General features: G+C 43.0%; 1 protein-coding gene across 1 annotated transcript in view; it reads right to left on the bottom strand.

Annotated features, from left to right (window-relative positions):
• Positions 1-23,178, bottom strand: part of zbtb16a (zinc finger and BTB domain containing 16a) — a gene marked incomplete in the record, with an annotated part of 327,435 nt that overhangs the window by 71,010 nt on the left and 233,247 nt on the right. Inside the window, 1 exon segment of the mRNA XM_036142739.1 lies at positions 1,360-1,429. Coding sequence (XP_035998632.1) covers positions 1,360-1,429 — 70 coding nt within the window.

Below are 23,178 nucleotides of genomic sequence, written 5' to 3'. Positions count from 1 at the left end.
GTGATGGCATGGAGGTAGAAAGGAAGCTGGTTCCACTAGTCGATATTTATACTATAGTATTATACAAATATTAATACTTGAACGGTTATGTGTAACTAATCTTTAGCAATAGTTTAAATGCAAATGCATGCACCATCTTTTTTAAGCTATAAACATATTCCAAAACTCAGTTTCTCTTCTGAGGTGACATATTTCTATACGTCTGCAGCTGCAGGCGGTTCATAATCGTCTTCTTATGACGGCGTGGAAACAAAGAGAAAAGATGATGAACCAGGAGCAGAAAACCTCCATTAAGACCGAGAACCCTCCATCACTAACAGGGCTTTGATCTATAAATGATCGCAGTCTTTAACAGATTTTAAATGATTTAAATCTAACCCTTAAATGCACAAACACACACAGCTAACTGCAGGTTTTAGTAATTATTAAGAGATGAGGCCAAACGGGAAGTTTGTTGACCCCTAAACCGTAGAAATGTACAAATTCCGTTGATGCGTTTAATTGCAGTTTGTTTTTTGTAGGTAATCCATTGATATTTCTTATACACATATTCTACACTTTTAAGTTATTCTCCCCAGCGGCCTTTCAGCCGAAGATGTCATTTCTAATAACTGCAGTATTTTTTCTTGTCTTATTAACTTTTCCCTCCTACTTGCTGCCGATACATCTGAATTTCCCCACTGTGGGACAAAAAAGGATTATTCTATTCTATTTTATTGTAAACTCAATATTTTAAATTGAAAGGAGACAGTTTTTATTTATAATTTTTTTTCCCTTTGACTCTACATGGCTAAGCATGGACGTCTGCAACGGTTTGACCCAGTCACCTCGTCCCCAAATTAAAAGGAGTTCATCAGCGGCAGCAGGAGCGCTCCGGGCCAGACACGCATCTGCCCAACGGGGATTTACTTCTTCCTATTTACATCTTGGCACCTAGAGCGTCCTCGTCTTCCCGCGTTCGGAGCCGAGCGCCGATAAACAACGCCGGCCTGCCAAGTTTCCTCAGCTTGTTGATTACTGTTGGGTCTGTCGTGATTTAGGACGAGCGGGACTAATCCGAGATGATGCGATCTGTCAATCAACGGTTGGTGGGAGAGGGCTGATTGGAGGAGGGTGGATGAGACTAAACATGGCACCTCCATACAGTAAACGTTCTGCATCCTGATTTACCAACCTGTGGGAAGCATGTCATCATGTTTGCTCACATTTTCAGTATTTGCTGTGGACTTTGTGCTCGTGGGAAACGCACAGGAGAGGAGCTCGCCCTGTTTAAGCCAGCGGTCATGATGCTGAGACGGTGTGACTGGGCGTGTGTGTGTGTGTGTGTGTGTGTGTGTGTGTGTGTGTGGTCCTCCTTACCAGTGTGGATCTGCCGGTGAGCCTCCAGGGATTCCTCGGTCTGAAACTGGGCGCCACACTGGTCACAAACGATGGCCTTCTCTCCAGCTGGAGGGCAGCAAAGAAGCAGACAGTCAGCGAACGCTCAAAAACAGAAATCTGCAGGAGCGTAACATACAAATACCCTTCACCTTTTCTCTGACGCAAAGGTATCACTGATAGCTTTGACCATTTATATCAGCTAAATTAGAAGCCATGTGTGCAACGGGGACCTGTCGGGTCCCTTTGGGCAGATTTCCAGCTAACTGGTACCAGAAACCCAGAGGCAGAGATAATTAACTTAAGGAAAAATAACTTGTTTGCTTTACATTCGTGAGGTTTCTGAGAAACACCGAGGTGATACTTCCTGACACATCTGAGTGAGAACAAAGTCGCGTTCACGTCAGAGAATGCGAGAGGAAAACCGGCACCATTCCCCGTTTCTTCTGTCAGAGCACCAAACAGCTGCTCGGTTCTGGGATCAGGCTCCAGATCCTGGAACGTAGAACCTCCACCAGAACCGGTCTGTCGGCTCATCTCCGCCTCCTGAACCAGACAGGACACCTCGACCGCTCCGCCGGAGGCTGAGCCTGGTCAGGTCGCAGTTATTCCAGGCACACATAAATAACCTGTCTACGCTTCAGGTTATTTATCGTGGGACTCCTCAGGCTGCAGGATCTTATGCAGGGGTGTCCAAAGTGCGGCCCGGGGGCCATTTGAGGCCATTGGAATAATTTTGTGTGCCCCCCCCCCCAAACTGCAGTTCCAGAATGGTACGAATTTAGCCCTCCAGCGAAAGGAGCTGGAAACTTTTTTTTAATACTTCAGGGTGAGATTTCCACTGACAAAGTTGTGTTTTCTCAAATAAGCAATGTTGGGAGGAACAGAAAGTATTTTTGTTTTATTAGTTGTGTTTTTTTTTCTTTCCTTTTAATATCACAGCGGCCACTCAAACTTCCCACGACTTTCTCCAGAAACAGACGCGGGCGCAGCCGCTTGTTAAACTCAGCTAAATACAGCCGAGGTTCTTCAGGAATGTTCTGGTTGTTTATTCTGGGAACAGAATAAAAACATTTTCTACACCAACAGAATAGAAAAGATTTGACCCACAAAGGAAGGAAACTGTACAACTTGTGTCCGAGTGTCCCGGCTGTGGGACAGTAAAGGAATTTCTTATCTAAACTTTCTTTTATTAGGGCAAACTTCTGGGAACCTTTTTATGGACCTACATTAATTCCTTCTTTTCCACTTGGTTTCATTTTGGTATTGCATATTTGATTTATTGCTGAACCGGTGAAGAGAAAATAATTCATAACTAAATTATTTTCTGTTTTTAAATTGTGGAAAAACCAACAAATTATCCCCCCAGAGTACTTATTTTGGCTCCTGGTGCAAAAAGTTTGGACACCAGTGCAGAAAACTCTTACATCAAACATGTTTCAGTCAAACATGACATTGACTGAATACTTCTAGCCTATGGATATGTCTATTACACCCTGTTGGGACACTATATAATAGCTTCATTTTTAAAAAAACTTACATGGAGACGTCTGAATTATTACTGGATGTCGTCTGTAATTTAGCTTTCAGTGGATTTGGCGCTCCAGTTTTTTTAAGCAATAACAAAGGTTGCTTAATAGAGATGATTAAAAGTCAAAATATAGTTAAAGCTAGAATTTGTCTGCTTATTTAAAGACTAAGTAAATGTGTAAATGATGAATTGGGGTGATCAGAAAAGATTCAGGAAATGCTCAGGGCATCATTCAATATCCTTTTTCCAGTCTTGGCACAGATTCTCAGTTGGCTTTAGATCTGGACTTTGACTAGGCCATTGCAAGCCATGCATCTGCTTTGCAGCAATTCATCCCATTGCATCTCTGGCTGCATGTGTAGGGTGGTCGTCCTGCTGGGATTTGAACCTCCACCCCTGTCTCAGGTCTTCTGTGACAGGTTTTCTTCCAGGACCGTGCAGAATTTAACTGCATTCATCAACGTGATGCCATCCCCACAACGTCTCAGATACCTAAATTATCTGTCACTGTCTCATTTTGTAGGCAGAAAATATCTAAAAACAACACGTTTGACATCATGAGGACTTTAACGACGGGATCACCAGTCCACCCACAGCATAACTAGACTTAATATGATTTATACAGTGTGTCAGCCGACTTATCGTCACCGTTAGCCCCAAAGCAGGATCTTGAAGCCATCGGAAAAATGTTGGGCAAACCTCCAACTGTGTTTTACAACGTTTTGCTTCTGTCAATGCAAGAATATGAAGCCTGCAGCCCCGGAGCGGCGGGATGCATTGCCATGTTGCTGCATGCTTTATGAACGTGTGCAACCCTGAACAACAATAACAGAAGAGGAAGAGGAGGCCGGCGAAGACACGAGCAGAGCGCCGTTGAAGGGCACGTCAGATCAAACAGCCAAATGACTTTTTATGGCTTGGCAATGAGCTCCGTACATGCCATACACATCACACATCAAACAGACACACAAACTTCAACATCTGGATGGTGTGTGTGCAGAGCAGCTGCGTGTTTGTGTGTTTCCACTGCAAGCACAGCGAGCTCTCCCCTGACTAGACCTTGGTTTGTTCTTGGGTTACGACACCTCCACATACACACAGAGAGAGAGAGAGAGAGAGAGAGAGAGAGAGAGAGAGAGAGAGAGAACAAAATGAAAACAGGAAGTCAATTCTTAGATGACAGAGAAAAAAAAAGAAAAGAAAGGGAGAGATGTGCTGATGTAGTTTTGCAACCGCAGAGACATTAAGGAACGGCTTGTACTGTAATAAGCGGCACCAAAAGCAGAAACGACTCGGACCATAACATGACAACGTGTGCCAGCGCAGAGCTGCGCTTATGCAACAAGTTATGCAAAAAGACGGGAGGGCACACATGTGATTGTGACTAGACCGCCAGCCGCTGTAATGCAACCTAAAAAGCCTGAAAATCCCAGATTAATCCGTAATGTAACAGCACACATTTCCATTTGGGAGCGTTTTTCTTCTTCTTCTTCTTTCTTGGAGAAGCGTTGGCTTTTAATTGGCTGCGTGTTCAGGAGGCATCCCCTGCAGTGTCAACTGGACAGATGAGCATATGGCTGAATTAGCCCGGCAGAAGCGGCCACTTAACCTCTGGAGGAAAGAGACGTGCAGAGAAGATGCAGACAGCCCCCCCCCCCCCCCCCCGCCTGATTCATCGTGTGTTTAGCACATTCATCGCCGCCTGCCTTTGTTGCTCCTGAAACGTCTGATTTGTCGCGGCTGCATGTGTGATTATTACTTCTATGAGGCGCAGCGCCGCGGACAAACTTCGCTGGACTCTTTCCACGTATCGATCCGATTCCATCGACTGCCCCGGCAGAAACCACCTGGGAGGATTTTACGGGCGCAGGAGTGCAACTCCAGCTCCGTCACGTGAAACGGATGGATTGCATCAAAGTAAATACACATTCTAGGTCAACAATACATCAGCTTTCATTACGGAGTTCTGGTTACCCAGAGCTGCCCGGCTGCATCTCCATCTCCATCTCCCTGATGTGTTCATTTCAGGACAGCGACCCATCCGGGGTGAACCCCGCCTTTCACCCAGTGACCCATGCAAGGACAAGCGGGTCCAGATAATGGATGTATGACGTTCCCATCACTCTCTGAGCTGAGTTAATGGCATCCAGAGCAGGAATCCAAACATGCATTGAAGCGCTTCTTTCCTAATGCCATCCTGACCACATTTATGTGGCGGCGATGACCGTCATGCGACATATTCTGCAGCTTTAACACAACATATTCAGTTTCTAGAGATTTTAATATTCATGTCTACCATCTTACAAGCTCTCTGACCTCCACATGTTCGAGCCTTTTAGCTTCTTTGGGACTGAAACAATCCGTACGTGGACCGGCGCATCACCTTAGACACGCGCTACATCTCGTTTTCTCACACGGGTCGCACATCTCTCCTCATAAAATATCCCAGACAGCGATCTCGGATCATTTTCCTATTATCGTTGATTTTGAAGCTCCATCTCCGGCTAGAGGGCCATTATCGGCAGGTTGTTACGTCTGCAACAGCTGGACAGTTCACGGCTGCTTTTATGGACTCACAGCTCCTCTCCTCTGATGGACTCAGCTTGTTCTGTCCTCAGGATCTCCTTTCATCTTCTTATGAGGTCTGTCACAAGATTCCAGACCCACTTGCCCTTTTATTTTTAGATTTAAACCTAACAGAGGCAATTTTTCTGTGATCCTTCTGAGTGTTACATGGAGTGTTACGCTTATTTGGATGCATTAAAGCACTGTGTAAATTAATGAATAATAGAAATGTTATTTTATGGCCCACACAACCTTGGGGAAAATGCTGACATGACAGCTGTTTAGCATAAATGAGAGTATTCCACAAGAACTCTTTGCTAAGATTCTGGTTGTTTTTACGGAGTTCTGGATTCAACAATATTAACGGAAAGTTTGGTGGAAGGAAAATGTGTAATGGAAAAAGTTCAGAGGATTGTGAAGATGTGGATATAGAGTCTAGAGGAATAGTGGAGAAGATCCAGAATCCACGTTAGTTGAGAAGTCCAGTGAAGGCTTACAAGGTCGGTGATGATCCGGGGTTCTATGTCATCTGCTGGTTCTGGTCCACTGGATTTTCTCAAGTCCAGAGTCAACATAAACATCTACCTGGACATTTCATTACACCTCAGCAGAACCAGGGGCTGCAATGATGCAGTAATTCATGCAAACAGAGCGCCGACCAGTTGCTGCGCAGAGCATAGGACCACATTTCTCTATTAGAAATCATTTCTAATATTGGTTTGATTCTATTTTATTGGTCTAAATTTTAGGTTGCAACTACATGTAAACCAGACTAATTAAAACGAACTAAAATAAACACTGCATATTTATAAATCTGAATGTGATACACCTCCTGAATTACAGAAACAAACGATATTCGAATTTGCCGACATGGACCAGAGTGTTGCTAAAAAAAAAAAAAAAAAAACACATTCTGAGTCTTCTTTGTTAACGTACTTCACTACTTTTGCTATAAACGTTAAATTAATTTCTCTCTGCAGTCAAGGGTTAGAACGCTAACAACAACAAGGTGTCAGTTAGATTAACACTTGCATGGTTAGAAGTAATAACTGTGACTTCCAGACAGTGATTGAACACCATAACCAGTCTTCTGGGAGGCCAAGAGGAGTGTGCTAAATGGGCCAGGGATGGGGTTTTAGTGCAGGGCACGCCCCTGCTTGTGGCACAGGCACATAAATTGTTGGGTTGAGGTGGGGGGGGCTGCATGGTGCCTTGCTTCAAGGAGAAAGGAGCTGCGTGAGGTCACTGCAGGGCAAAAAGGGGAGGAAAGGCAGGAGCTGAAGAATTCAGGGGTGTGCACCGCCAGGCAGCCACCCGGCCAGATGCCCGTCGCTCCAGTTAGCCGGCTAAGTGCTAACAGGGGGGCCCCTCTGCCTGCTAATAGACTCCATCAGCCGTTTTCAGTGCCAAATTAAAAGGGATAAATCTCAAGACCCCTTTGATCACGGGACGGAGAAGTTGTTAGTTTGGAAAGGCAGGGCAACCCGGGCTAATGGGGGAGTCATGCTGTTTGTCTTGTTATGTGTGCTCTAAATGATATACTCGCCTGTGGAGTCAAAACGAGTCCAAGTCTCACTGCTTTCACCAGACCAAACGAGATGTTCAAGAAGTGACAAGATGTTGGGAAAAGAAAGTCCCACAAAACAACAACTAAAAAACTAAAGACAAAGCAGAAAAAATCTCCAAATCAGCAGACATGAAGAGTCTTCTTTGCTAAGGGGGGGAACCACTGAGTCACTGCCATGGATTTAGCCCCTAGCTGACACAAGACAAAAAAATTACACAACCCATGGTTGAGTTAGCGCGTGTGTTTGGGGGGGTTGGTTGTGGCGATCAGGTGCCACATGCAACCGAAGCCGCTTCCCTTTTCGCTTCCCTGTTTGAAATGTTGCACAAGCGCTGTTGCAGTGCAACGCCGCTCAGTTATTTCATAAAGTCCTGCAAAGGAGAAGGAGCAGCCGTAGAGGGCAAACTTCCCCCAGCGAACACTGACAACAGAACCAGCCGTCGGTCGCACACGTTCTAAGAACTCTCCTTTATAATGCAACCACGCAGTGCGGACGGTTCCGGTCAGATTAGCCGCAGGTTCTGCAAATATTTGCAAACTGGGGACGTTGACTACCCAACGGTCACGTTATTTCCACTAGTTTGTGCAACACCTCCTGTTGGTTGATCGATCAACCCGTTTGGGGAATCTCCTGATCAGTCCAGCTTCAACTAAAACTGCAGCATAAATAAAAACGCTTTAACATCTACCACAGCCAGGCTCGGTATTTTGCTTCTTCTCCATCACAAATTCACCTGTCATGACATCATCGCTAGTTTAATTTTAACCGACGATACTAACACACAGATAAAAACACAACTAAAACTTTAAATCCAAACGGAAAAGCATTTATTTGTTCGAACAAGATGTGCTCAGTGAACTGTTTAGAAACTATTTTTCATAATCATATTATTTATACCATGCAGATTTTTCACAGTTTCAAGTCTACAGAGAGCTAACCTGCTGCTTTGCATTCCCAACGACCCAAATAGTAGAACATTGTAGTAGTGAAATTACTTATCAGTCTGCATCCGATGGGCAACAGCTTTTTTCTTTAAAAATGGTAAAAAGCAACATAAAAGATCAAATATAATCCTCTCAAAAGCCACAAAGGATATCCATACCCCGAGGGTATGAGAGCTGACTCGTCTATTTTCAGATCAAGGAGGAAACAAAGGGATAAACATTAACCCATCTCTGCATGTATGACTCCCAGCTTGGCACCTCAGGCCCGTCGGGTACGTTTCTCTTTCAGAGCAGATTTAACCGATCCAATGCAACGCTGGCTCATTACATACCGTCCCTCCTTTACACGACCAGTTCATCACTGGAACTCCTCTGGATTTACACGTTCTATCAGCGTCAAACAAAAAGAGTCGAGATATTAATAAACAGCAGCGCTCAGGGTGGCTGAGCCGGAAAAAATGTCTCAGTTTGTGCAATTTTCACATAAGACATGCTGCTAAATTTATCAAATGTTTGTTGTATCTTTAGATTAAGTCTGTTTATCAACAATAACAGTAAATTAATGATATTAATGGATTTTCTTCAAACCATAATAATCAATGTGTCTTTTTCAGAGATGCACCATTTATCGGACCATTTTCTGTTCGCTGAGCAACAAGTTAAATACGCAAAAGCTTTATTTTCTCGTACCATTTATGAAATTATTGAACACTGTGAATTGCTGTTGTTTGGGTAGATAAATGCATCACCCAACGGCATATAATTAGCTGAAGTCTTTATCTGATGATGCATAAAATAATAATAATAATGTTTGTTAAACCTACCTACATTTATTAAAACAAGCTTCTGCACATTTTCTTCCTTATTTAGTGTAGTTCTTGGAAATCAATGTAACCATGATTAGGTAAAATTGGGAGTGGCAAGAAAACCAAAAAACAGTATTAACCAGAAAATAAAGCCTGATCGGTACATAATTTTCACTTTCAAATCAAAGAAATTAGATTATTGATTCTTGAATTACATGTGGATTTACGTTATTTTGAAATACTGTGATTCTGCAGTTTATTTACTCGAGCATATACCAAAAGCACGGCAGAGTCTGCCTGACGAACGGTTGGTGAAGAGCAGGAAAATCTTATTATCTTATCTTCAAAATGGTTAAAAAGTTCCAGACAAACAAACAAAAAAACCTCATCAAGTTTTAAACCGTAGGGAACAGCTCATAAAACGGTTTTATAAGATGTAACCCTCAAATGTGAGGGAAAACTGGACATTGTTTTTGAGTCCTTGGGACTCTCAGACAAATAACACATGATTACTGTTTGCTGTGATTGAGTCTAGCTGATCAAACGCCTGCCACGCCATTATTAAAGATGTCTTTTACTGAAAAGTAACAGCCGTGGCAGCGTTTCACCGCGGGAACGTGGCGAGGATCGTGCATTAGCACCAACCTCCAGCCTCACGGGGAAGTGATGGTGCATTCGCTAGCATGCAATTCCCCCCTGACACAACAAGTGCTCCTTCTGCAATTTCCCCACGCAGCGTTGCCACGGCCATGTTTGTTCACACGCTCATTCCAGCGCAGGGTTCGAATGCAAACAGCCGTAAGGCCAGCAGAGAATAAAAATAAAGAAAATAGAAATAAGATTTAAAATTCTACTTTATTTCTGCATTCATTTATTCTGTGGAAGAGTTAGTTTAAAGGCTGTATGTTCCATTTTACATCCGGATCGTACCTCCTCCATTATAAAAAGACCTTGATTCCGAAAGTTGCAATGAACGAAAAATGTTTTAGAAAAGGGAAAAACGTGGGGTCTATGAGGGAATGACACGCCGCAGCATTATCAGCCTCACATCATCCTCTTCAGCAGTGAGCTCATAATGCCACCATTCAGAAGCTTTGTCATTCAGAATAATATGTCAGAGACATAAAGAGGCCTTGTTTGTTTCGTCGTTGGAGGAGGAGGCGCGGGGGGGGGGTCCTGCTATGCTGCACCTCCTCTGAAAGACTAAATATTTTTTTTGTCACTGCGTGCACACTCTCTCAGACTTATCCCTCTCGTCTCTTCCATAGGTGGAGCCCACAGTATATGCTTAGTTTGCAACAGGTGCCCCCCCCCCCCCCCCCAGAGGGATCGCAGTCCAAACAGAATCTTTCATCAAAGACAAACGACGCAGAATTAAACATCAGAGTTACAGAGCCCGTCTTTGTTCACAGCAACACACAAAAAGTAGGTCACCGTGTTGACATGAGAATTAAACATTCGTCCTGCATCGCAGATTAAGGCAAACGTGTTTCTCCTTCAACAACCAAGGCCGTTTCCACCCCCCCCCCCCCCACCACCACCTCCCTCCCTTCTTTTTGCCAAAATATTTACATGATTAAATGTGTTTAACTTGCAAAAATTACAAATACAAAAAAAACAGAACCCGACACGCAACTTTTTAGTGGAAGCCGCAAGTCTTGCAAAAAAATCTTTTGCAAGGACGGATAAAAATAGACCGTCAACAGATCCTCCACGTCCCACAGCATTAGATGGTATGACTCTACCTAGAATCTGACGGCAGGGGGGGGGGGCAAAAAAATCCCCAGATCTAAGAGCTTCCTCAAAGATGAACGGCTGAACAAAGGAAGAAGACATAAAGGACTGATGTAATGCATAAAATGAATCATTCAGCTCTGGGAAATCCATTTCATCTGAGAGGATCGTGGTAAACAAGCTGTAGAAAACGGCGGCTGAACATGATCTAAACACAGGGAACGCATCGATGGCGGAAGAAAAGCAAACTTTGAGAGTCGGCCGTCAGAAAAAGATCAGGTCTTCGATGTTTTGACCAAGTTGGAATAAATCACAAAACGACAAGCCAAAAATATTAATAAAAATATTGTTTGCACTTTTCTGACATACTGTGTTTAACAAGTGGCTGTGAAGTATTTGTATTCTTAGTTTACAACCGGGTTAGGACCATTTACCGGCACCAAGGCTATGAGAGAGATTACAGGTTCGTACAAGAATACACAACATATTAACATTAATATTGCATTTGTTTGATTATGTATTTGTTTGGTTATGTGACAGCGATAGTGATATAATATTTGTAATAATCTTATACTATATTATACCTGGCCAGGGTGTACCCCACTTCTGCTGGAGATAGACACCAGACCCTGGACAGATAAGGGGGTACAGACAATGGATGGAGTGGTAAATATCAGTTAAGGGCTAAATCGGTAATCCCAATATTGGATATCAATACTGGCCCCGATTTTTATATCGGTTCAGCCGTCATTTGCAATTGTAGTTGTAGTAGTGGTCTATATGAGGTGATATTAGTAATAATGGCTGTATCATAGCAACACGTTGCATCATAAGCACAATTAAAAATTATTTAAGCAAGATTTTACAAACGAATATTCGTTAGGAAACCCTCCTTTTGTGGCCGTACATTTACTAAGTTATAATCCTTCCAGAAGAATTTAAAGGAGCATAGTGGAAGTTCCAGGGTTTTTGCAGACGTCTGCCCCCCTCTGGCAGGAAGTTGAAATGACACCAGTGTTGGTCACATGGATTTGGCCCGAATCTCTCTCTCATGAGCCTGAAGAGGCTACAGCTTTATGTAGAGGATAAATCCTTTTGCACATCGCCCCAATTGTTAGAGCGTGTAGGAAAAATAAAATACATAATATTTAACTTCCAAACTTGTACAATGCTCCTTTAATGCAAAACTGACGAGATTGAAGTTTTTACCACTGGGAGTCATCCTAAAAATGCTTCTTCTTCAAGTCACCCTCTGGGTCTGAAATCCCACCCCTAAAACCAAACATCCTGAGACAGACGCCGCTTTCCTTTTCCGACTCGTCAAATTGTTCGCTGGCTCCCTTGAGGCCAACTGAAAGTCCTTCTCTATCGCCTCCTAAAAATCTTTTGCTTTTGCAACCACAGAAGCTGTAGACCTTTCATGAGCCCCCTATTGTGTATTTAATAAAAGCGTTTAAACACCGACATGGTTATTGATAAATGTTTCCACTAAATGTATTCATTTCCAGTTCAATTGTTGGCCCTCCATACTTGGATGGCAGCACATGTTTCTGCAGAAAGTGGCTGAATGATGTGTCCTCGGGTGTCAGAGGAAAGTGGAGAGGAGGAGGGTGGGGTTGGGGGGTTAAATGGGAAAATAAAAAGGCTAATTACAGTGCATCTGTCAATGGCTGACCAGTATTACACTCAGTGTTTTTTTTTAACAGCCTAAACGGGGCAGAGGAGAGACGGGCAGATTAGCGAGACAGAATGTGAGAGTGTGTCTGAGGCAGACGAGCGCAGTCACCAACAAAAACACAGCCTGGCTGTTCCCTGAGCCTACATGGATGGCTTATGTAAGAAAGTACTCTCAGTACCAAAAAAACAGCAGAAATCCATAAACACGCATAGACAACTCCCCCCACCCCCCTCACCCCACCCAGACTCACAAATCCACAACACTTCAACACACTCGGGAGGACGTTGGTTCATCTATTCCCACCGCCGTAGAGAACAAATATTTTATCTGTTTTCACCGTCGGATGAAGAACAACACAAACACAGAGCTCAGTCTTAAGTGTCAAAAAGAAGATGATCCTATTCTCTGCATCTAAAAGAGTAAATCTGTTTCACATCCAAATATCAAAAACACACCAACTCCCGGGAACACACGGGCGCAGTGTGCCGTCAGAACAATGAGTGCAGACGCGTCACGCTCTCTCTCTCTCCCCTGGCCTCCCGCGCTCCACCTTTGGCGTTCTAACGCGCTCCGCCGTACAGTTTTATTTACACCAGCCTCTTATCAGCGCCACAGCAGCACACAGGCTGCCAGTTGGAGAGGACAGGGCGCCGGTACTGCCTGTACCCTGCGGTGGAGTAGGTGTGTGCCGCCTTCCTCCCGGCATGATTTCTTTATTTATGTATTTTTTTTCTTCCCCCCTCTTAAATTTATTTATCAAGTCTGGGCCCACGCCAGGCCCGCCTCTCAAAATAATAAAACAGTCAGCGAGCAGACATCCTCGCGCAGGCAGACGACGGGCGAGTTTAAAATAAGACGCCGCGAACACGTAGCGACACAGGTCTTTGTGGCAACTTCCAGGGATTTACATTCAAGGAGGCACAGGCAGGTAATCCTCTGACAGCCTTGTCGTTGTGCTGCCAAGCTATTTACCAGATTCATTTTTAGCTGAGATAAAGTCTTGCAGGAGGAATGTGACAAATGGCATGCAGCAAGGCGGAGGTGATTTACCCATCAAACACAATCCTGCTACTTATAAACTGCACCTGAAATGTTCATTCAGTCGCCGTATCGCCCTCCGTTCACACTCCCCAGCAGCTTTTCTTGCACCGGTTCGGCTGCTCCTTCTAGCAAATGTTGGCCAATCAAACGGCAGCGGCGTAATGCATCTGGATGTGGGTAAAGACGACTTGCTGAAGTTCAGACTGAGATCCAGAAGGAGAAAAGAGAAGATACTGAAGCGGCCCGGTTGTTGGTGCCAGACGGCGTGGGCTGAGCGTGGCAGAAAACGCTGATTTGCTGACGTTCTCCCAAACAAACCGAGGCTCGGCAGGTTGGAAAGACGTTGCCTGCACTGATTAGTCCTGATTTCCATTCAGATGATGGGGTCAGAAGTTAGAGTAAACTACTAGAAACTACAGATCCACCCTGCCTTGTGTCCACAGTCCAGTCCGGTGGTGGTGGTGTGATGCTGTGGAGAACATCTTATTAAACTTCTAAAGGTTCTGGGTAAGCATCGTTTAAAGCCCACAGCCTACCTGAGCATCGATGCTGACCACGTTTATTTATTCCTTTACCACCACAGTGAACACATCTTCTGATGGCTACTTCCTGCAGGATAAAACTCCATGTCACCATCCTCAGATCGTTGCTCACTGTATTCCAGTGGCTCCACAGTCACAACATCTAAATCCAGCATCGCATCCTAGGTTGGTTTTAACTTAGGGCTTTATATATATATATATATATATATATATATATATATATATATATATATATATATAAATAAATAAAAGCATATTGATAAAATAGAATCAATAAAACCAGTTATGCTCTTGCTTAATGATTTATTGTTAGATATAGACAAACAAACACTGAATTCTTTTTTTTAACCAAAACTAGAAGGGGGCGGAGCTTCCTAGGTCTGCGTTGTGATTGGTTGGAAGAATGTAATGACTGTAATATTAACCTACATGGCTAAAACGTTTATTCTGCTGAACTTTTTATTTACCCTTTTTTCTATCATCGATATACGTCTATCGATTGATATATATAGTTATTGAATTATCGCCGAGCCCTATTTTAAACCCACCCAGGAAACAAAATCCAATATGGCTACTTTGCTCATAAAACGCTGAGGGAATTCTTGTAATAAATGTTTCAATTTTTACTTCTGATTACCTGTATCCCATTAAATCAGTCACCAAACAAACGTGTTGGTACAGTTTTGAATGCATAAAACACAGAAAAAAGAAGATTACTGGCTTGGCTAGCTATTAGGACGTGGTGCGGTCACTGAGAAAAATTAGCAGCTCGCACCCGTTGCGCCTTCTTGCAACTGGAAATGAATCTAAGGTGGGGGTATCATCATTTCAAGGCTGGATTTGTGACTTCAAAGGCAAACGGAGAACGTCCTCAACAAGACTGGGACATTTTCAGAGGGTCACTGTTAGCATATTTATGGTAGAATTAGCATTAGCATACTAAGACTTAGTTTACAGGGGATGAAATATGACAGTAGGGGGTTTTAAAGCCAAATTGATGGACTGATAACATAATTATGACATAGCATCTATAGCTCATCTTTTAGATTTATTGGCAGCCATTTTTAGTCCTACCAGAGCTAAAAGACACTTTAGACAACAGAGTGGAAGGATGCTATTTAAGTTTGAGACTTTAAATTTATTTTATTCGTGATGCGTTGGTGCGGTAGCCGTCCTACTTCTGAAATTGTTCCTCATTACAGCCTCATCTGTCATCCAGTGATCCGTCCCAACCTAAGCTGGTGAAATCTGCTAACCCAGTTTAGGTGTACTCGTATGGTTGTTTTATTTTTTATGAGGCGACAGTCAAACTTGGCAATCTCAGGCTGGTCGACCCAGTGGGGAAGAGGCTGTAAGCTCAGGAAAGTCTGAGTCACGCAAGCTGGAGAGTAAATGAGGATAAGGCAGAGCAATCATGTGAAACCAGCAGAGACTGATTAATAAAACATAGTTTCCACAGAAGTGCAAAGGAACCTTTTAAGAACATTTCTTATGGAGGCTTTTTCACTCAAGGAACTTTTTCCAGGAACTAAGCAAGTTTTCTGGGGACATTTTTCCACCCCGGCCAAATCAGGTTACCAGGGTTTAAATCTACTTCAGATATTCCTCTCCTCTGAGTGAGGAAACGGCTAGTTTCAGTCAGATAAACTGATTAAAAACATTCTTACTGCAACTCGAGTTGCCACCGTCCGGCAACTTTTGGAAGCGTTCCTGCTCCAACACGCCTGATTCAAATAGTCGCTTATTGCTCAGGCTTTTGCAAAACTTGCCGACATGCCAAGGACTTAAGACTTATGATTCAGGTGTGTTGGAGCAGCGATGCGTCTAAAAGTTGCAGGACAGTGGCACTCGAGGACCCTGGTTTAGAGTGACCCTTCATTAGTTATAAAATGTAACTTTAAAATACTGTTTAAAGCTGCAGAGAGTCCAGATCTCCACTCTGCTGTCCAGCAGACAAAGTCATGAGCTAGGATCGGCACATTTAACGTAAAATCTGTTGCAGTTAAAACATTTGCCCTCGGTCGGAGGAAACAGAACTTGGCTTTTAAATCATAATCGATATGAAACAATCTGATTTGACTGTTTTTGATTGCATTCTGGCCTTTTTCAGGAAAGCCTGATCCAGTGGCGACCCTTTCCCAGGTTTCATAGCCGGAACGCACCTTTAAAGACTAAAGGTGCAGCTAATTGTGCCTCGCTTTCATGTAAGGCAATCCACTGTGAAAAGCTGTGATAGTGAGAAAATCTGCTGTGATGAAATACGTGAAGACTTTCTTTTCTGATTTAATAAACAATCATCGGCTAAATTACAAAGTAGCTAGCTGTGATAACTAAATATAGTGCAGAGAACAGCCGTACTTGGGGACACTGTACCAACAAGGTTCTAGAGATGAAGTGTAAGAGACGAGCTAGCTTTCAGAAATATCAGCGACTCACAGAGGCAGAAAAAAAAAGAAGAAGATTCTGCGATGTGAACAAACAGAGATCTAGATAAGAGCAGATAATCTCGCTCTTTCATGGGAGGCATGGGGGGGGGGGGGGAGGTAGCGGTTAGGTGTAGGAGCCATCAAAATGCACAGAAACACGTTTCCTCCCAATGATATTGTTATCGACGGAAAAGAAAAAGAAATCAAAGGGAAGCGAGCGAGCGCGAGGAAGAAGAAGGGTGAAAAAAAAAAAAAGAGGAAGCAGATGAAGACGGAGAATATTCAGGTCGCATTTGACAGCTTTACGGTCTGTTGCGCCGAATGGGATGTCTGGGGACGTGGCAAAGCAGACAAATATTGACTCGCAGAGCATTCAGACGCACACACACACACACACACACACACACACACACACACACACACACACACACACACACACACACACGGAGTCTGGGGAAAATACACGAGACACTTCCACATGAAGCCTCTAAATTCAGCCTCCTTCAAAATGGATGAGCTCACATTGCTTCATCATTCGCCCTCTTTTCTCTCCTCACATCAACCTTTTAATCCATTTTGCCAACAAACCAATTTGTTTGTCCAGTAGGTCAGAGACAGCTTCCTGCCCTCACTGTTCCCTTTCCTTCTCTCCAACTGTTTATTCCCCCCCCCGTTTGTCGCACTTTCCCTGAATGACGGAGCCATTTCCAGAGTTTTTTTTGCCCCCCGGGAGACGGAGGGCATCTCAGTCCACAGCCATTCCTCCTGCTCCCTCCTATCTCGCCGTTGCTCCTGCCTTTCCACTTCTTTCATAACAACTCCCCGTACAGTGATGTAAAAAACCGAGACCGTCACAAATCACTTTAAATGCTACTTTCATGTGACATATATGCTGTAGACGCAGCTGAAAAATAAATCTATTTGGACAGGGATAAAAAACAAAAACAAAACAACCTGGTTGCCCATCCTTAGACTAATGTTTTTGGCTTTATTTTCAGTATTCGGTCCGACGGCCATCAGTTACAGCATCCAATAAACGTGAAACAGTTCAGCCGACCCTGATCCATTTTCCTCACGTTTGCCCCGTTTATCCCTTGGCTAAAGCCAAAAGTGGCAAAGAGGTTAAAATGGAGAATCAAAATGGCTTTGACTGCACAAAGGTATCAGTCAGGAGCAGAAGATAAAATAATAACCAAGCACCACATCAGTACATCGGCAATGTTAAATCACCAAGAATAAAAAACAGCAGCTGAACTAAAACTGGTTGTTTAAAATTATAAAAGAACCACAGAAAGTGAAAGGGAGGTTGCCAGTAGGGCCACCGTAACAGAGCTGCAGTTTGAAGCAATTATTACTCAGGCTATACTATACAAGTCCTGGTTTGGGACAAATGAATAATAATATCAACCAGCTGGAGGTTGCATTGAGCTATTTCAGCTCAGTTGGAGGATTAATTAGCTATATTTCATGAAGTGTCCCAAGCAGAGATAACAGCATGCATAATAAAAGGAAATACAATATCTTTTTCAGAAAATTACAATTACAGCAGAGGTTTAAATCCGTGGATATGAAATGCTTTATGTATGTGTCCCTGGCAGTAAGGGTTAAAATGGGGGTAGTGCTAGCTGCGTTCTACGTGCGACACAATCTCCTGCTTTCTCCATATGTCTGAATTAAAGAGCATCCCTGCAGAATGGAAACTTTTTCTTCCAGGAAAAACAAGAACATTTGGGCCTGAAGTCTCCCAGAAGAAAAAGTCTACTTGGTGAAACACGGTGAGGACGGCATCGTGATCTGGCTTTTTGTCGAGGCGGGCCGGGTTATGAACCGGGGGTCGGCTGACAGGCAGGAGATAAAGAGAGATTTCTATTTGCACAGAATCCAAACGGGCTCCAGCAAAATAAAATAAAATGTGAGTGTAGGAGATGCTCCCACAATCTGCTAGATTCCTACCAACAGCGCGGAATAATATCGCTTAAATAAAAATGCACATTTGGCTGAAATATTACGAGAGATTAAAAGGATCACACTCGGTGTCTTGATTGCCTCCCTCTAGGGCCGGCGGGATTTTCAGCAAAAAGTCTGTCTTACAACTTTATTTGTTGTGTAATGGCATTTCTTGTGATGCCCCATGGTGAGACCTAAAATCATCCCTTTGCCGTCTTTAGAGTGAGAACTGCAAAGCGCGAGGGGTGATAGGTGGAATAAATAAGATTAAGGTTGGATGAACGATTCCCAGATCAGAGAAAACACACACACACACACACACACACACACACACACACACACACACACAGCTTTATGGCTTCCATCTTCTTGTCCAGTAATGGCAATTACTCTGCCCTGCACGACACTGACCAAATGCTCCGCCGCACTCCTGCCCTCCCCAGACCGCGGCCTTTCTTCTTCTCTGGCTGCCCCTTGAGGTGAAAGGTGCCACGTGTTTTCGGCTCTACCTCCGACCCCCCTCCGATTCAGAAAGAGGGAGAAGAAAATGAGGCTTTGACACTTATCCCTTTGCTCCTGAACCCAGATGCGAGGATATCCCACAGGGTCTTTGGTGGATTATGTGTGTCTGTGTGTCGGTACCAGGATGGGTGTGAAAAAAAAAAAAAAAACGGGATCCAAGAAGTTGAGGCCAGAGGAAACCACCCGGGGCTCCTCTGATGTGAGGAGGCAGGAAGTGAGTTAATGTTCCTAAAAACGTTGAAGAGGACCGGTTCTTTGTGCAGCTCCAGAGCCTGGTATTAATCAGCAGCTCCTCCCCTACATAGAAACCTTACTGAGGAGCATCCTGGAGACGACGGTCCCAGCAGTCTGGAGAAGATGCTGCACTTACTAGCTCACCTCTCAGGACATTTGGTATTTCCCCAAAGGAAACGTGAGCATCGGCTAATTGATGCAAAGATCATTTTGAAGTATTTCCACAAAAAAGCCACAGATCCACCAAAAACTCATTCAATTATGTTTTCTTCTCACACCTTTGGTAATAAAAATCAAGCTTTGGAAGTCGCTGGTTGTGTTTTAGGTGATAAACCCCCTTGGATTAGCTAAAAACATCCTCACCATGATATCGATGGATGCCGTCCTGCTGGTTCCAGCAGCAGCGTGACAAAAAGCTCTCATTATGATGAAATGATAAGAGTTTTCCCACTTTTCTGTTTGTTTTTTTTGCAGCAAGGTTAGTGTAAGACATGACAGCTAACTGGTAAGGCTTGGCTAAAAATCATGGGATGTGCTATGATACATCATAATTTCCCTCTACCTCTCCTGGATGTAGAGAAACTATTCTTGTGCAACCTTCAGCAATGCAAGCCAGAATATCCTGCAGCTCTTTGTCTATCAAAAACATGCATCTTCCCAGCGATAACAGGCGGAAATGTTATCACTGTACAGCAACTAATTAAGCCAGTGGAGCAAAACAGAGATGTAGAGTTTTACATAGGTTGACAGGTAATGCATGAAGTTTTTAAATATGTTGCTTTATTGAAGCTTTAATTCAAAGGAGTCTGCAGCCATGTCTGAAAGGTTGCAGAGTTACAGAGAAGGAATGTAAATAAAATTAGATACAGCATTAAAGCTTTACATCAACCAGTAAATTAAATCTTTAAACTGCTCTTCTAAGAAAAAGAAAACCAGAAGATTGCTAGTTTGGTCACACTGACTCCGTTACCGGTACAAGTTGACCAAGCAATAAAAAAAAAAGTATGTCAGGGGGATCGTTTTAGTTTACACTGCAAACAAATAAAAGAAAAAAAAAAAAACGACACACAGAAGGTTGTGTTTGTGGCTGTAGAGCCGCCCCCGCCGAGCTTTACTACAGCGCATACACGTCAAAACAATATAGTAACCATAGCTGATATCGGTGGGTAATCTTCAGTTCAGGGCTCTGAGCCAATCAGTGCAGGTCGTGGTTCAAGGTTAAGCAACATAAACTAGTGAGGTCAGTAGAGCAGGTTAATGTGTAACCTGGTCAAAGTCATTGAGAAAGAGTCAACCAGAAGAAGGAGCGGCTAAAATAGCGTGAGCCGAGTCAGCCATCGGTCTGATGGCGTTACCATTCCTTTTGAACTAGAATGGCCAAAACATTTTAAAAAGTATGACCTTGAAACTCTCTGCTGAGCCTTGATTTGCTTGTCTTTTAAAATTAGGAAAATGTTCCCAAAGACTAAACCTTTAAACAAGTTTCTTTAGAACTGTGTAGTTTCTGACTCTAGTCTAATCCGACTGTACACTGCAAAAACGTAACTTAAAATAAGTAAAATGTTCTTAAAATTAGTGTATTTGTCTTTGATTTGAGTAGGTAAATAAGATTATTTGCCAATGGAATAAGATTTTTGCACTTAAAATAGGAACAACTCATCTCCATCACCTTATTTCAAGTGCAGGATGTCTAATTATCTTATTTGTGGGGTCAAAATACTCATTCCATTGGCAAATAATCTTTTTTACCTGCTCAAATCAAGGACAAATACACTAACTTTAAGAACATTTTACTTATTTTTAGACCCGTTTTTGCAGTGTAATGCTGATAATAGTCGGTGATTTAAACTTCTTAGGACCGGCATCTTCCTTTTCAATGGGACAAACCAAATAGTCATTTTAGTGAACTAAATGAAACCAACCCAAATGTTTTCAACTTCAGCAGTGATGCAAAAATAAAATCTTATCTGGTGCTTTATTGCCTAGTAACCATTTGTTTTTTTCCCCCATTAGCTTCACAAACTTCCCACAATAAATATCCTCGCTTTCTTATCCTCCATTAAGTTAAAGGATAAATACGCTTTAAAGAAACCCGACTTGACTGAGAATATTCCAACAATGGTCTCCTGCAAAAAGGACTAAACCTGCGGCACAAAATCTTCTAGCTTTCACCTTAACCCAAGCAGTTCTACATGAAGCTTTACTGGTTTAACCAGATGAAGAAGGTGAGCAAAATGATCAACTTTAGCCCGGGATGTAAAAAAAACTCAACCCCTGCGTGTCAAACAGGAAGGAATGTTTGTGCTGGGTGGATTAAATCCTCCAACCTTGGCTGGACCTTTGGGATTCCACAAGGCTCTATTCTCGGAACGTTTTTATGCACTTATACGTTAATGATTTACCGGATTTTTCCACCAATGCTTATGTCAAAATGTATGCAGAAGATTCTGGGAGTTTTAGTTTACCATTAGCTTCAAGCAAGTTTTCTTCCTGCGCTCGGTTTTAAAATACCAATAAAAAAAAAGCAGAGAGAAGTGGCTGAAAACTGCAGCTTTTCTACAAAGCTTTAAAGGTATTTTATCAGCTTAATATTATGTCTTTACCATTTATTTATGTTAAATGTAAATGTCTTAACACTTTTTAACATGCCGCTTTACCTCTGCAATTTTTGTTTAATACATTTTCAGACTTTGATGTCCTTGACTTTGCCCTCTCCTTTATTTTCAGCATTCTGAATTACCTTTATTAGCATTAAGCATTAATTGTGCAATTCAAAAACTTGCGCTGCCTGTTGGCAAAATCTAGTATAGGTACAATAATCGACAATGATCATTATAAGGCATTACCCCTAAGGCTGCACAGTGTTGCAAAAATACTGTCATTGCAAATTTTCCCATCCCGCAATCACTGTTTGCAGTGCAATAATTGTTGGCTAATATATTCCAAGTGTTATAAACTTCCATTTTACATGTAATATTTAGCCAGAGTCTCAGAGCAGCAGATGCTCACGCAGGGCACCAGCGAGAAAATGCTAAAGGTCACAGATTGATGGCAGCACAGATGGGAAAGAGCAGACAGAGGAAAAACAGGGATTTATTGTAACTGATATTGTAAATTCAACATTTTCAAAGATCGTGCAGCCTTAATTACCCCTATTTAAAAAGAAAATAAATGAAAGAGAACAAAACAAAACAGCCCTAGCATTGTTCCACATGGGCTTTGACCAGCCGTTGAACCTTTACCCCTGTGAGCACCACAAACTCTAACCAGCTGCTGGCAGCGCAGCTATTGACATTCACTTTACAGTGCAGTAAATGCATTTATAGTTGGAAAGGACGGAAAAAAGATGCTTGCTGGAGGGAGGCAGGAAAACTCATTTTGGATGTAGTTTCTGGGAGGAATTTTGCAAAGAAAAACAAAAGAACAACAACGCTTGTTGCTCTGTTTGCATTCATTTACTCTGTAGTACTGGGAGAAAATGACCAGCACTGAATGAAGAAGCCCAGGGAGCCCTGAGACTCCTGGTGTAACAGGAGAAACACGCTTCCTGCTGATTACAAACCACGCAACGGAAATTAATGCACTCCCCTTATTAGATAAAATTATTTAGCTCTATAGAACGTTGCCTTCTTCATTACCAAAGCTGGACTTTTAGCTGCTATTCTTCCCAATTCTTCATGCAGAATTGGTCAGAAAACACGGACAGTGCGTCGCACACACACATTCCCTCCCTCTCCCCAGGTCAACAACCTGTAAAAAGTTAGTGTTTAGGGCCCATTATTTCCTGCTTTCAAGTCACACATTGTCAAAAGGCAATGCTCAGGTTATTAAGGTCCTGAAGCCAGGGTGGAAAGACGGGGGTACGGCGAACACTTGTGCAGTAAAACTAACACAAAGAGGCCAAGAGAGTTAAAGTGGCAAAGGAAAAAGCGTCGGCTTAACCCTCTCCACTGCAAAGGATTGTGAAGGGGCTCCGTCTGCAGACGTCGCATCTAGTCGGGCTCTGGAGGAAACTGGAACAGCCTGGCTGTAAATCAGAAATATGTTCGACAAACAACCCCCTGGGTTCACAGAGAAGGAGCTAAATGTCTGGCTGTTTACTGGACGAAGCAAAAAGTTGTGGTTCCATCGGTTACAGCGAGGTTCTTAATCAGCAAAGGAGGTCCAGACCTTCACACCAACACGTTTAACTGTGTTTATTTCTGAAATAATGTTGGCTTTATGCTACGACACGCTAATCCGTCCACTGTTATCGCATTAGTC

This window comes from Fundulus heteroclitus, chromosome 11 (genome assembly GCF_011125445.2).
Source record: "Fundulus heteroclitus isolate FHET01 chromosome 11, MU-UCD_Fhet_4.1, whole genome shotgun sequence".
In the NCBI taxonomy this organism is placed as follows: domain Eukaryota; kingdom Metazoa; phylum Chordata; class Actinopteri; order Cyprinodontiformes; family Fundulidae; genus Fundulus; species Fundulus heteroclitus.
The sequence above is the reverse complement of the archived record's forward strand: the minus strand, read 5'-3'. Positions and strand labels throughout refer to the sequence as shown.